At 37.8% G+C, this 14,570-nt stretch overlaps 1 protein-coding gene across 4 annotated transcripts in view; it reads left to right on the forward strand.

The window, feature by feature from the left end:
* The first annotated feature begins 332 nt into the window (after positions 1 to 332).
* ADGRG6 (adhesion G protein-coupled receptor G6) overlaps positions 333 to 14,570 on the forward strand; it is a 125,144-nt gene continuing 110,906 nt past the window's right edge. For all 4 annotated transcript variants that reach the window (XM_059841853.1, XM_059841856.1, XM_059841857.1 and 1 more), the window contains exons 1-2: positions 333 to 425; positions 8,247 to 8,386. In XM_059841853.1, the coding sequence (XP_059697836.1) occupies positions 8,367 to 8,386 (20 nt within the window). In that variant the 5' untranslated portion in view covers positions 333 to 425; positions 8,247 to 8,366. The remainder of the gene's footprint in view (positions 426 to 8,246; positions 8,387 to 14,570) is intronic.

A 14,570-nucleotide genomic window follows, 5' to 3' on the forward strand; every position in this document is an offset into this window, starting at 1 on the left:
GATGGCTTTAAACTGAAAGCAGGCAGATTTAGGTTAGATATTTGGAAGAAATATTTTACTGTAAGAATGGTGAGTCACCGGACCAGGTTGCCCAGAGAAGTTGTGGATGTCCCGTCCCTGTAAGTGTTCAAGGTCAGGCTGGAAGGGGTTTTGAGCAACTTGACCTAGTGAAAGCTGTTCCTGCCCATGGCAACAGGGCTGGAACTACATGCTCTTTAAGGTCTCTTCCAACCCAAACCATTCAATGATTCAATAATTTTTTTTTTTAATTGCTTGTTAACATAAGTGTCTAATAATTGATTAAACAATTGATTTTCCTTCCCCTTTCCCAGGTTCACCTTCAGTCAAATACCATTTCTCTACGCTTCGTGGTTTCAACTTTCCTCATTTTCACCACCCGATACTGTCCCAGACTCCACAACGAGGTACTGCATGAAACTGGCATTGGTGAATAATGGTTACTTTCTGACACTCCTTGTTTTTTCCTCTACTTCTCTTGCTGTCCTCTGCCTCAGTGTGAGTCCCTCTGGGGCATCCCTGCTTTGACATAGGTTTTCCATAGCTAAAATCCTTCAAAGCCATAACTCCTTCATTGTTGGAGCACCTCCTCCCAAGATCGTATCTCCAACCACGTCCCAAGCAACATCTCCTCGTATTTCTTCCTCTGTTCCTTCTTCCTCTAGCAGCTACTGCTCTTAAATGTCTGAGTATGGGTGCTGAGTGTTCCTTTGCATTGGTGTGAAATAGGTTACCCCACAGGTTTCAGAGCCAGAATGAAGGGTTGTCAATGCAGGTTTAATAAACTAGATTAAAACAGCTCTCTCTAAGAACAGCCCACAGATTGGTTAAGTTCTGCCAGCTACCTTGCTTTCTGCCAGCTTGCTTCCTGCATTTAACAGATCTACCTGTGGAGTCTGAGGAGGCAGTGAGGCAGGCTGGGACAGAAAGTGTGTGAAGGAAAAGAGATGCTGGGGTCTGAAAAAATAACAAAAACAGTATGGGAAATCATTTGCTCCAACAAAGAGGAAAGCAGAATGGGAAAAAAAAAGAGGATTTCAGGTTTCATTGCCCTAGGCACTGCAGGGAAGAGTGCTGTTAATTGGGATGTGAAGGAGGCTGCAGGACTGGGATCTCCACAGCGCAGTGAGAGTCATGGGAGAGGAGTGTTGGAGATAAGACCATACTGTAGGTATCAAATTTTTTCCAGACCATTTCTTTCATTGTTGGGTATCAACACTGTGGGGATTGAGTCCTGCATCTGTCAAACAGAAGACAGTTTTGAAATTTTAGTGCTTCATGGCTGTGAGAAGAATGATTAAAAGGCTACATTTTCCATGGTTCAGGCATCTTGAAATACAAGGAAAGATACAAAGATACGGCATTAACTGAGGGAACATAGATTATTGGTTAGACAATATTACTCTCACTTAGACAATATTACTCTCACTTGGATTCTGTATCTTAACAGTTGTCTTGGTGATTTTATTGACTGGGCTGTGCAAGACTAGTTTTTGCTACATCTGTAATTTAAATGAGTAATTCTATCATAAGCTAAAACTAAAATAATAAACTAGAATGCATTTATATCTTTACATACACAAGTGGATTCTTAGCTCCTCTATTAAGGTAATATTTTACTTGAGCAACGCACATTAACAAGATGATTGGTTTTCCTCATTATTATCAGAATACAGCACTACTTTTATAGTGTGCATCTATGAATTCTCAGTTTCTTTCAGTCCCTGTGCAAACAAAGGGTTAATTAGTTATTATTAGTTATTCCTCAGTACACACATACATATATATTTGTTTAAGTAGTTAGTACAAAGGAGTTTCTCTTTTTCATAAAAGATGTTTTATGACCAAAATATATTCACATATATCCTATACACACACACATATAATACTCATATGGTCTTGCTGTTTCTTATGCAAAGCAAGTAGAAAAGGCTTGGTGAGTTGCCAAGGAGTTATTACCTCAAGAGAAAATAAACCCAAAAGCTCAGGCATTCAAATCTACTATGCATTTAAAGTAAAAACCTAATCCGTTCTAAAAGAAACCCAAATCAGAGAATCTTCAGTGCCATCAAGGCTCATTTCATCAAAATATATATAAAAACTTGCATCCAACTTACCTGCAACAACTTTTTCATCATTAACTACAATTGAACTGAATTTGGCCCCATTCTTTAATAATTTAATTGTAGAGACTTTTCTTAGGCATGCCATTATAAGGCAACCCTACTGTATTCCCAAATTATTTTCCTGCTAAGTCTGGGCTTGGGATGTGATGAATGGGTTACAGTCAAGGGATTTTCTAATTGTGTTTCCTATCTGCTTTTAAGTTATTCCCACCAAATTAAAAAAAAAAAAAAGTTAGTGGGAAGCTTAACTGTATTTTCTCAAGAAGAAAGCCTCAAGGGCCACATTTTTTTCAGAAGCTTAGACAGTAATGTGTAAATTGCACGTATTTGCTGACAATGGGAAAGATGAATGTCCTTTCTGGCTCAGAAGAGGACAAATGCCTTCTTCTGCACCAAAAATTCACAGTCTCTAAGAACTTGCTTCCCTGTACCAATTTTTGTTGAAACCTGTTTTTCTGGCAAAAATTATCTATTTGTTATTTCTTAAAAATACCAGTATGTCACATTAATATAATAAATTTAAATTTAATACAGTGCCTGCATTTGCTGGTTTTTACTGCAAACTGGCTTGAGTAAAATGGTTCAATTTTTGTCTTCAAATGGTTGAAGACAAAAATTCACTGATGGTCTAAAGAATACAATATTTAAGAGCTTGGAGTGCCTAATATGATTGTTTCAATACATTGCCAGCCTATAGAATCATAAAATCATATTGGTTGGAAAAGACCTCCAAGATGAAGTCCGGCTGCTGTTAAACCAGCACTGCCATGCTCATGACTAGACCGTGTCCCTAAGTGACACATCTCCATGTTTTTGAAAATAAGTCAGTGTGTTTCAGTCTGGTCTGGTATAGAAATTGCTTTCAAGGTGCTGACCCCCTCTTTGTAACAATTTTTTAATCTAGTGTAATTCAGAAAACATTACCACTTAGATTATTCAAAAATTTGAAAACCAGTGGAAAATTAAGAGAAACATCAGTCAATATAAACTGGATTTTTTTCTGTGTCCCCACACAAAATCAGCTTTTAGAAGGGTGCCTTACTATAATCTCATTAAAATGGAGCATTCAGTAAAGGGATATTCCTTGACCCTTAATATTTCCAAGCTGGATAAGAGGGATCTATAATATATATCTAATACATTGCATATTGTATTGAAGAGGATGTCCCAGTACTTATTGGCAGAATATTTCCAAACAAGTACAGACTAGATGCTGATGGGGAATGGAATTCTCCAATGTACACTGACATTTAACCCAAACCTTATTTACAAGAATTGTCCATGGGTTCTAACACCACTGACTAGATCATACCTTCCTATATTTTGATTGTTGTCACTGTTAGTAAAGAGTGTTAAGAACAAAATATCTCTCACAAGTCTACTCACATTCCATTGAACATTTGAGAGCAAAAGAAAAAGTCAGTCTTTTCTCCTGTTTCTTTCCTCCTGACCTTTTTTTTGGATGGCAGATAATTAGAGCTAAAAAACAAAGGATAGAAAGTCTGCTCTCTTCCAGGAACAAAGCATTCTGAAATTCCCCATCTCTTTCTGTGTTTATCTGGCAGAGCCCCAGATTCTGTCACCAGTATTTACCCTGCACAGATCCTTATTCACAGCTTAATCCAAAGCCTGTTGAAGTCAGTGGGAACCTTTCCCTTAACCTCAGGGGGAATCATTCTGCTTGTGTAGGCAGAGCAGTTTCAAATTATTTCCATTGCTGATTGCAATATAAGTACTGTTTGAAATCAGTAACCTGTCCTGAGATCCAATGTTACAGCTAAGCTGATGACATCTTAAGATTCTATTATGCTCTTTTAGCTGTGCTTTCAGAAGCTTAAGTAGTAACAGCTGCCAGAAAAAAAAATCCCCAACAGATAAATTACTTTACTGAGAGTAAAGAAATTAGGAACAATGTACAGGTTCAAGAGCCTGTCATCAATAACCATCACTGGAGACATCATAATGATTCCTCTTGTCTTTTGAAATATCTATGTCAATAATACAAAGTAATTTAGTTATTATAAAGCAGGAAAAAAATCCCAACGTTAGTTTTTGTCTGGAGATTGTTTTTAATGATAGAATAAGTTCTTCTGATACAAGACAGGGAGGGAAAATATAGAGAGCAACTTAAATAGATACTCTTCTTACTGATTTCATATGAATTTGGGATGTTCAGACCTTTCTGAATCTGAGCTGGCTATCTGTGGAAACTCTACAAAAAGCCACATTTAAGGTCTTGCTGACTATTGAACTAAGTGGTGTTGGGAGCCATTCCAGGCAGACCACTGCAAATTCAGCTCCATTTTCCTCATGAGCTTAATGGACGTCTGCATTCAAGTTCATAAAAAAAGAAAGGAATGAGAAATGAAGGAAGGATGTAATGATTGTAAAATCATGGCTTTTAATGATTTGGATCATTCATCTTTACAATAGTTACTATACTGGGCATTATCTCTACACACACATTCTCACGTTACGTGTGATGCTGAAGAACAGTGGTCTGAAAAATGCATTTACACTTTCATTGTTAAAATATTTCCAAAAATACTTGCTTGCAGTGTATGAACTTCAAGACCAAATTTTTGCATCTCCTTTTTTTTTCACCCATTTTATTTTGATCTCATAACTTAATGCTTATTTCATATTTTTCAAGTTTTTCTGGTTTTCCAGTTTAATTTATCATTCTCCTTCTGTACCTCCTTCAATCATCTTCCATTCTCTTCTCAGTGCCATGTCCCTTACCTTTTATTACCCTGTAGGTGTATTTCTACTAATTGTCTCTCCATTATGTGGCCCTGCCTGTGCTTCTCCTGTACCGATTTGGTACATCCAGTCTTCTTCCACCAATTCATTTTCAGTGCTTCTACCATTTTCCCTGTGCCTTGTCTCTGAAATTCCTATCTCCTGAGATTTTCTGTATCTTGTCACCCTCCGATGTTTTTCTAGTGCCACCTCATACACTCACCCTTTTTCCTCAGTAGTGTTTAGGGGTTTGCACTCCTTTGTTTACATGTGCCTTAATTGCTAAGATGCTGTGGGAAATTCCAGTGCAGGGTGGAACCAGTTGCCTATTATTGAGCAAGGAGAAGGTGGAGGTGGAGTGCTGCATGCTTAGGGGGTAGAAGGATGAATAGGAAGCCCCTGTGCGATCTGTGGCCATAGTGCCACTTCCTTTTTCATGCTCTGAAAAGGCGTGAGGAAGGGCAGAGAGGGGACAGGGCAGAAGCATGTTGCACAAGAAGAAGGGAAGAGCAGCACCCAGAGGAACACCCACTCTCAATATCTAAATGCAGTCTTTTATGGTAGGACCATGGAGTGATACACAGAATAACTCTTCAAATGCATTAATATTTCTAGCACACTACTTTAAATCCTAAGGCAGTTATTTGAAAGTGGGATTCCAGCGCTGCAGACCTTTTCATAGAAGGAGTTTGGGGCAGACACTGGTGCCTTCCCAGTCATAGGGCTAACATGTCTTGTCCCTGAGGTGAGTGGTATATGCTTCCCATAGGAAAGAGGTTGGCCCTTACTGCAGCCCCATTCACCTCTCCACTGAGACATTTGTAAATAGAGATCCCAAGGCAGATGTTTGGAGCTATGACATGATGATGGTAAAGTCATTGAGAGCTGGACTCCAACAACTGAGGACATAAAAGAACCTGTATATGAAATCATTGCTTTAGGGACATATTTGAGCTGCTGAGTCATTAACTTAAACTGGTTTGCCAAATACCTCTAGATTAATAAATTACTGTCTATACTAGTGTTTTGAAATTAATAAGCGGCACTAACATTCAACTGCCTGAATTTCCTTTTTCATTTGAAAAAATAAATAAGTACGTTCAGGATACATTAGACAAAGGTTAGCTGCAGGAAGACATTTCAACATCATAATGAAAATGGGGAACTTCAAAAGAATTACTGTATGTTTTTAAATTGATCTTTGTGGCTTATCCAAAAGAGATTATTAAACTAAGTTCAGATAGTTTCATACAAGGCATTTCTTTTGAATTTGTTCTTTAACCCTCTGCATTCTCATGATTGCCTACTTCTAATGAAAATAATTTAAAATAGCAAAATAAGAAAGTTAAATGAGAATGATGTTTTATCTTGGTGAATCTTGAATATTTATACTTATACCTATATTTACATTATTTGTAGTGGTTTCTCTCCGTCAAACTGTTCCTTGTAATACATTTCAGAGATTAGGAGTGTATATAAGTAATCATTAATTATTATTATTAAGAGAGATTTTGCCCATTTCTTTTTACCTTTTAAGTACAATAACCCTAATAAGTGGTATGAGATTTGGAGCATGTAAGAAATAGCAGCTCTCATGATTAGCTAGACCTTACATCTGAAATATGAAACAAGCCACAGGAACACTGAAGCATCCTCAATTCCTGCACTGTGGGATTTGTCCTCTCCTCTGGTGTCCTGGTCTGTGGGCAAAGCTGGCTCCTCATTCAGTAAGTAATGGGTGATTTCTTCCACAGGCTGGAGTTTGCTCTGGGAAAGTTGCTTTACTGGTGAGGGCTGTCCTGAGCCTTTTTAACCTCAGCACTGGGAGAGGGCTGTGGTGTGGGGAGGTTTACACTGCCAGCTGCACCTGCCCTTAAACTCCTCCTGGCAGTCTGCAGGGCAGGGCTGCAGCCTGCAGGATTCTTTTCTATGTCCATATAATCCCTAATACTGCCACATATCCCAAATGTTTAGGGAAGTAAACAGTCCCCAGGTTCCAGGAAAAGAGTACAGGAGATACTTCTACTGAGGCTAGGAGTGTTCCATATTTCCCAAATAGCACTTAAAAAATAAGAAAAAGTTAGAGGTAAGGGGTTTTCTTTTTCTTTTTTTTTCCTTTTTTTTTTTTTTTTCTTTTTTTTTTAACATAGAGGCTTTGACTGACTGTTCTGGAATACAGTTTGTTCTTTCTCTGATGTTTGGAAAGTTTCAGTACAATTCAGGGAAATGACTGAATATACCTAGGTAATACAAGCTTGGAGTTTGTGTTTTCAGGGTTTTGTTTCCCTCAAACTTATATTAATCTTACTGTTTTTCAAAACACATGCAAAATACAGGTTTTTGATAATTTAAAAGCTATGTCATATTTTTTCACTTAGGTAGGTCTTAATATAGGGTGAAGTTGAATTGAAGATCAACTATTTGTAGAGGAAAGGTGCAGGAAGAAGAGGCAGGGAAGCGGGAGAAGCAGGGTGGAAAAGAAAGAAGGGGGAAAGAGGGCTTGAAAAAAAATTATAGTTGTAAGAACAAAGCACCAACATTTCACGCAGGGTTAAATGGAAAATATGTTCTTTTCTCTTTGCATATTTTCCGGTGACTTGTCAAGTTCTAATTTTGAGTTAGAGAAGTAGACATTCTTTATTTCTTTCCCCTTCCCCACAAAATTTTCCAGTACTTATTTAATCCTCATGAAGAAATAGGAATATGAGAAACATATCCCTCATGAACCTCAACTCCTTTTCTCATGCACTCTCTCTTAAATTAAAGAAAAAAGTATTTATATAACCATCCAACACATGCCCCATAAAATTAACACTATAATATTACATTAATTCCATTCCTAAGACTATATTGTATGATGTTTTACTATGTCTTAAAAATGGAACACAATGCATAAAATTTCACACACGATTTAAAATATTCTTGAAAGAAAATTAAGTGTAACTTGGGCTATGACAAGTAAAAAGAACAGCCTACAGACATAGTCTTAATTACCCCTCACTATATGAAAAATTCAGGGGAGTGAACATTGCCATTGCAGTACAAATAGATGAAGTCTTGTTTCTATGATGAGACTTACAGCAGTGTTAAAGAAGAAATCAATCAAAACCATGTATCTAGCTCAACTTTCACAATGAATTGAACATGTTCAGATGCTGGACTAGGTCTTCCATGACAATTCTGAATTAAAGCTGTCCATGAAGCTTTGGTGTCTGTTTTTCCACTGCTGACTTCTTTCCCTGTTTTGCAGCTGGTCTGTGGAACCACTGATAGCTCTCATCCCCCACAATCACACAATCACAAAAACATACCCCTGTTCCAGTAGCACTCTCCTAATGAGGCTGTACCTTTGCTTTTCAGGGCTTTCTCATTGACTTTTACCTTTGTTTTCAATTATATTCTGCTTGTGAAAGGAAAAGAGAAGACACAAAGAAGAAACAGCCAGAAGGTCAGCAGAGGTGTGGATTCCTACATCATCATATGGAAAAATTCATGTTTGGGTGAGACAAATAAACATTAACTTAGTGACTTTGAGCTCATTTTGGCTCATCTCAGTGTATTTACTTACCCAATTTATTTGAGTAAATAAATTATAACCTGTTTCAGATTAGCTGCTTTCCCTCACAGCTTTTTCTTCTGTAGTTGCAGAATTTTCTATTTGTGTCAAGTCAGCTTGGAGTTAAATATGGTGGCTTAACTGGAGGTTCTGGAGGTGGGTGATCCAGTTTCAAGTAGAGTTCAGTGAGCTGGACATAGCCATATAATAATATATATTCTGATAGCCATATAATAATATATATTCTGATACAACTTTTCAGTTCTCACCACACCCTCCTCCAGGTTCCAGCTGTGTTCACTGATAGGAGTCTATACATGCATCTACAAGAATCACAATTATATTTAGAATTTGAGATGCCTCTTCATTGCATGCAATACCTGCAACCAATGAGAAAAGGGGACCAATACATGAGAAAGGAGCTGAAGGCAAAGAGAAACCATTTTAAGGAAGATATGAAGAACTCATTCCTACTGCTGCCATAGTGTTTTAGATTGAAAAAAAATCATTACTGATGCACTTCCACCTCCCTATTAATTTTTACTATGAGGAAGACTGAGCTCTACAGGAATGCATTTTAAAAAATTCAGAAATGTTATAAATATAGCACAAAAATCACAGGGAAAACATTACCCTAAGACTTTTAGGCTGGACACTTATTACAGGGGTACTTTCCGGTAATTTTGCCCTTAATCTCTCTGTCTGTCAGCTCCCTTTTTGGAACATTACAGTAAATTCATGTATTCACTCAAGGGTACTGTGTAATCAACCATGCAGATATAATGGTGAGGGTAATTCAAAATGTACATTGGAAAGTTAAGAGTTTGGACTGTTTTTCTCAGATCATTATTTTAATGGAAAACACTTTTTAATTTCAATTAACTGTTCTCATACTGACTGGGGCCTGCAAGTCCAAAGCATTGATTTAATCACTACTCTAAATTCACACCGGAGTCTGTCCTACTTAGTTCAGCTTTTAAAAGAATTCCTAATCATTTAGTTTGAGGAGCTGAAGTCTGTCAGACAAAGTGTTACCCGTATCACTCCACCATGTTCTTCAGGCTCAAGAAACTGTCTCATTTCCTTGTCTTGTGGAACAGATAGTACAAGCTTCTGTTATTTATCATAATGCATATGCACAGGAAATGGAATTTAAGTTCTCAAGGCAGGTCAAATTTTCACATACTTCTGAAAAAAACTTTGGGTAGTTTGGTTTGGTTGGGTTTTCTGTATAATTCATTGAAAATTGGAATTGCAAGGACTTTTAATCATATCTCAAAAAAAATTACTTCGCAGTAATGTTAAAAAATTGGTGTGAAATTCCTGCGGTTTCAGCCTGAACACAGTGAAAAGTTTCAAAAGAGCTGTGGATAGCTAATTAATCATAAACAGAACTAGCTCATTTTTTCTTTCATTTTCTTAAAAGCTGGAAAGGTTTTATGTTTTCTGCTTTCACCCTACAACTCAGCTCTTTGAACTCTTAATGTTGTGTTTAGCATCTAATTTCCATTCTGCATGGAAGTATATTATTTTTTATGACACGGGAAATAATTAATTGCTTATGATTTACATGTAATTGTTTCAATTTCTATGTGATCCCATGATTTTTTAACTTGTGCTATTATTATAAAGAGTGATGAATGAATTCCGTGCAGTTCCCTCTGGCTTCAGTTCTGATAAGCATCCAAATATTTCGATACTTGCTGAAAACTTATCCAAAGTTTCCTAAGCTCTTGAGTCTGCAAAACTAGTCTGAACACTTAGAGAAGGGCTTTCCTCATGAGGTTTCCAGTTGTTCCACTAGTGGAACCTGATGGAAATACCATGAGGTCAGCTTTTCTTCCAGTTGTTCCAAATACTTAACATCTGGACAGAAAACGGAAGTGAGAAATCCTGCCCAGAAGTTGTATAAAAGGAAAAGTTGGGTTCTTAAAATAGGTGAAGAATGGCTGTTTTTTTAACTCCTCCAAACTGGCCAAGGCATGACTGAAAAAAAGATCAAGAATCTAGAATTAGAGATGAATCAAGTCAGCTGGTACCATAAAAATATAGCCAACTCAGCTGAAACCTGTTGCTCCTTAGAATTTGGCTATTCATGAACTAATATATGTGGAGAAAAATTTAAATTTGGTGCCATTTTAGAATCTTTCAGTGACAAGTATTTATTCCAGCCAAGTCTTTGTTCATTTATGAGTAGGCTGTACACAGATCTTGGTGGGGAAATGGTCTTATACAAAATTATCAGTGTGTTTCATCCCTGTACCAACACTCTGGGAGAGACCCTAGCTATCAGTGTTACCTTTTCTAAATAGCTCTAATTTCAGAGTTGATCTGCTGAGGAAATGGGACGGTTTAGGTGGTGATGAACTCAGCATTGAAATGACTTGTAGCCACAGAGGCACATTTTAGACAAAAGAATCGATAGATAAATGATTTTACAAAATTATTTTTGTTGGTTGGTATCTATTAAGTTCAAAGTGTTCGTGGCAGAGATGAATTATCTCTTGTTGAAGCCCCTTTCACTACTGAGCCTCTACCCCCTCTGCTTTGTCTCACACCACAGATGACAGATTCTCTTTGCATGTCCTCTGACTCTACAAGCTCTTTCTTCCACATTTATCTTCCTGCTTGAACACCAGACACCAGCTCAGATTTAGGCTGCAGATTCCTCTTCACTGATAACATCATCCTACAGAGTTCTTTATAGTAAGAGTGCATCACCATGCAAAGTGAGCACCACTCCCAAGTTCATTCATCTGAAGCTACAAAAGTGTTATGAGGTTCCTCTTCCCCTTTATAGAAATGAAAGTTCAGGAAGCAGGGACCTCCAGCATCCTCCCACCCACACAGATCAGAAATGTGTGGAAAAACACCAGTGGCAGCATGCCCCAGCAGGCTAAGGTTCAGGACCCCTGGAGTGCTTGATCAAAAAAAAAGGAGTTGAAACGGGCTCAGAAAACAAGACCGTGATCAAAGACACAAAATGTTTTGTGAAAACCATCCAAATTAATTTGCTGCCTGATCTGTCTCTTGCTTTGTTTGAGGTCACAGACTTGACAGAATTTTATGGAGTGCAGTGTGTGCAGGCACTGTATATGCCATGCTCTCAGCACTTCATCAAAGACATCTCATCTGGCACAAAGTACAGCATTTTAGCTAGTGGTAACCTCCCTGACAGGAAATATTTCATAGCCTAAGTTTTGTGCACACAAAAGCACAAAGCGAAAGTACCAAACGAGATAAACATACGAGTGCATGCTAGCCCCTGAAATCCTGCACATGCACTGCAGAAATACATTAGAGTTACAATTGACTTTATGCTTGTTTTCAAGAGACAAATACTAAAATTCAAGAACACATAGGCCAGTGCAATAATTTACAGGCAGTTTCACCACTTAAGAACATTAGTCAATACGGTCCTCACAATTCCCTTGCCTCCCAAGTTCTTGGAAATCATTCTGGCTTGGTACTTGGTTAAGCACAGAACCTGTGTGCTATTTCCCCCTGTCTACTGGGTTAGCAGCCTCTAAAACATGCTCACTCACCCAGCATCCAGCAATCCCTGCACAGCACTTAGATAAAACCACTGCATTAAGGCCCACGGTGAAAACTGACTTGACACCTTTTCAGCACCTTACTAATGGGAATGAGCCCTGTCTGGATGGCACTTTAAATTGGAAGGGAAAACATCTCTCCAGAAAAGAAAAGAAAAGAAAAAACAAACAAACAAACCAAAGCAAAACAACAAACAAATCCCCAACTAAATAAAGAAAAAGACACCCCTGATCCTGTTTACACTGCATTTACACATGAAACAGAAAGGTAAGGCCCTTATTCTCTCAGATAAGGGAAAATAAGGAAACATGAGCTGCTTAGAGCTACTTCTGAAAGTAGAAAAGCCAAGAGGTTTGGTCAGATTGTCCTCCAGACTGTGAAAAATGGATACAGCTGTGGCCCAGGAAGGGGCAAACAAGGCTGATTGGTGCTGGGAAATCTGGGAACTAGTTAAGTCTTCTTTAGAGGGACAAAAGAGTCTCAGAAAGTAAAAGCTGCAAAAGAGATTATTTTATGTAATTTATGAGATCAGTTTATGTAAAAGCATCATGAAACAGAGCTATACGTCAAAAGTCTGAAGTAGTTCTCGGATTGATATGAATTCTTGAATCCTTTATTGATGTGAACTGCTGTTACCAACAATTCACATCAATTCTGCTGCTTCACCTTTTATATACTGATACCCAAACCTCTATCCTCAAAACCAGCATTTGGGAGCTGACCTTTGAACTTTCGGACTCAGCTGTAACATTTTTCTTCAAGATATGAGAACGACCAGAGAGAAAGCCAGGAACAGTTGTAGAATGCAAATCCAATTTTTTTTTGCCTTGGAATTTTTGAGAATGCATATGATCTTGAATTTTCTTCATGAGCTTATAGCACTTTTAATGCACTAATATTTTCAGCTTCCTTTTTATTGTTTCAGGTTGTTTTTGCTTTTACACTTAAAGTTTCAGGATTTGCACTTCTCTAGAAAATAAATACAGATTTTCCTAAATGCCATTGATATAATATAGAAGAGACTTTCAAAAGTTCATTGACAAATCACGTGTCTCAAATATTAAAATGAAGTATCCAGATATAAAATATTATTTAATACTATTATTTCATTAAGCATTCTGTAAAATTCTTATAAGATATTTAAATGAGTCAATGCAATGTTGCACAAAATATCAGGAAATCACACTAGCTGTAAGTTTACAGAAAAACATGAACAAAGCCATAAAAAATCAGGGCCTATAAACTCATGAAAATATTTCACTAATCATCTCAGAATATTCATGAAACACTCTGAAATATTTGAAGAATATGCTACCCCTGCACCTAAGAATTTTCAGACCCCACTTGCTTAAGGTGTAATAAAAATAAATGTAAAGCAACATTGTGACTACAGATGTGGTAAGAAAAGAATAAAAGGAGCTGCTTGACTTTCTGTGGATGCTGCTCACTAGATATCAATATAAAGAACCCTTCTGGTTATAGTGCTGCTTCCCAGACTTCTGTAATTTTTTCCCTCTTAATCACATTGTGCAAAAGACAGCCTGCAATGTTAACTTGAGTTGAGTGTTGTAATGTAGCCTGTGGTTTCTCATGCTGAGACACAGAGATCTTAAAATCACTGTGATCTACAGAGAAACTCTCACTCTTGCTAAGCAGCAGCCAGAAATGCAGCCCTCTCCAACTACCCACTCCATGCCAAGTTGTTTCACTATTGATTAAAGGCAGATGTGGCACAGTGAGCTGCTGCCAGATAATGATCAGCATTTTCTCATTAGTGATTGGGTTCCCTTCACTGCTGCGCAGCTCTGAGACTGTCTTCAGAAACGTGCTACTTCATTGTCCAGAAAATCTGCACTGCACATTATCCCCACTGGACACACAGGCATTTCTTGCTGGGCAGTGTTCAGTTTGGGATCCAGAAGCAGCAGTGCTCCTACTGTGGAGGGGTAAGCAGATTGATGTTTGCAAAAGTGTTTGACAGCAAAATCAGAACAGGAGAATTAACCAAGAAATAGCTGAACAAAAATATGACAGGGGGAAAATCCCATGATTTCTTTTTTTTTTTTTTTTAGCTTGACTGCCAGGTTCTGGAATTGCAGTCACCTCTAATGCCTTCCAAGTAGGAAAGTAAGATGTAAGTTTCCAACGCCAGCAGATAAACATTACACATGTATCACTAATCTGGGCATGAATGGCAGATTGATTTCTTCCAGATGCTCTTGATTTACTGTGTACATCTCATACCAGGTGGGTTCAATATGCCCGGGAGATAGTGAGCTCATGTACAGTGAGTTCAGTGCATTTTAGAAGCACAGACTTTGCTGTTCACACAAGGTAAATGCAATAATCTGCAGGTGTACAATAAACCCAGTGGCAAGAAGTTGTAAGTTGACATTGTCCAAGCCTGCACCATTGCCCATGTGGATTTGGCTAACCCAGTCTTGTGCCCATGTTCAGTGCCAGGAATTTACAATGAAAACAACCCTATAGATTTGTTTTAAGACAGAGAATAAAAATTGACCAGAATAAGTGAATATTATTGTTCAGTATAAAGTTCATGAAAAATTTATCAA

The sequence above is a fragment of the Haemorhous mexicanus genome, chromosome 3, assembly GCF_027477595.1.
Source record: "Haemorhous mexicanus isolate bHaeMex1 chromosome 3, bHaeMex1.pri, whole genome shotgun sequence".
NCBI lineage: Eukaryota > Metazoa > Chordata > Aves > Passeriformes > Fringillidae > Haemorhous > Haemorhous mexicanus.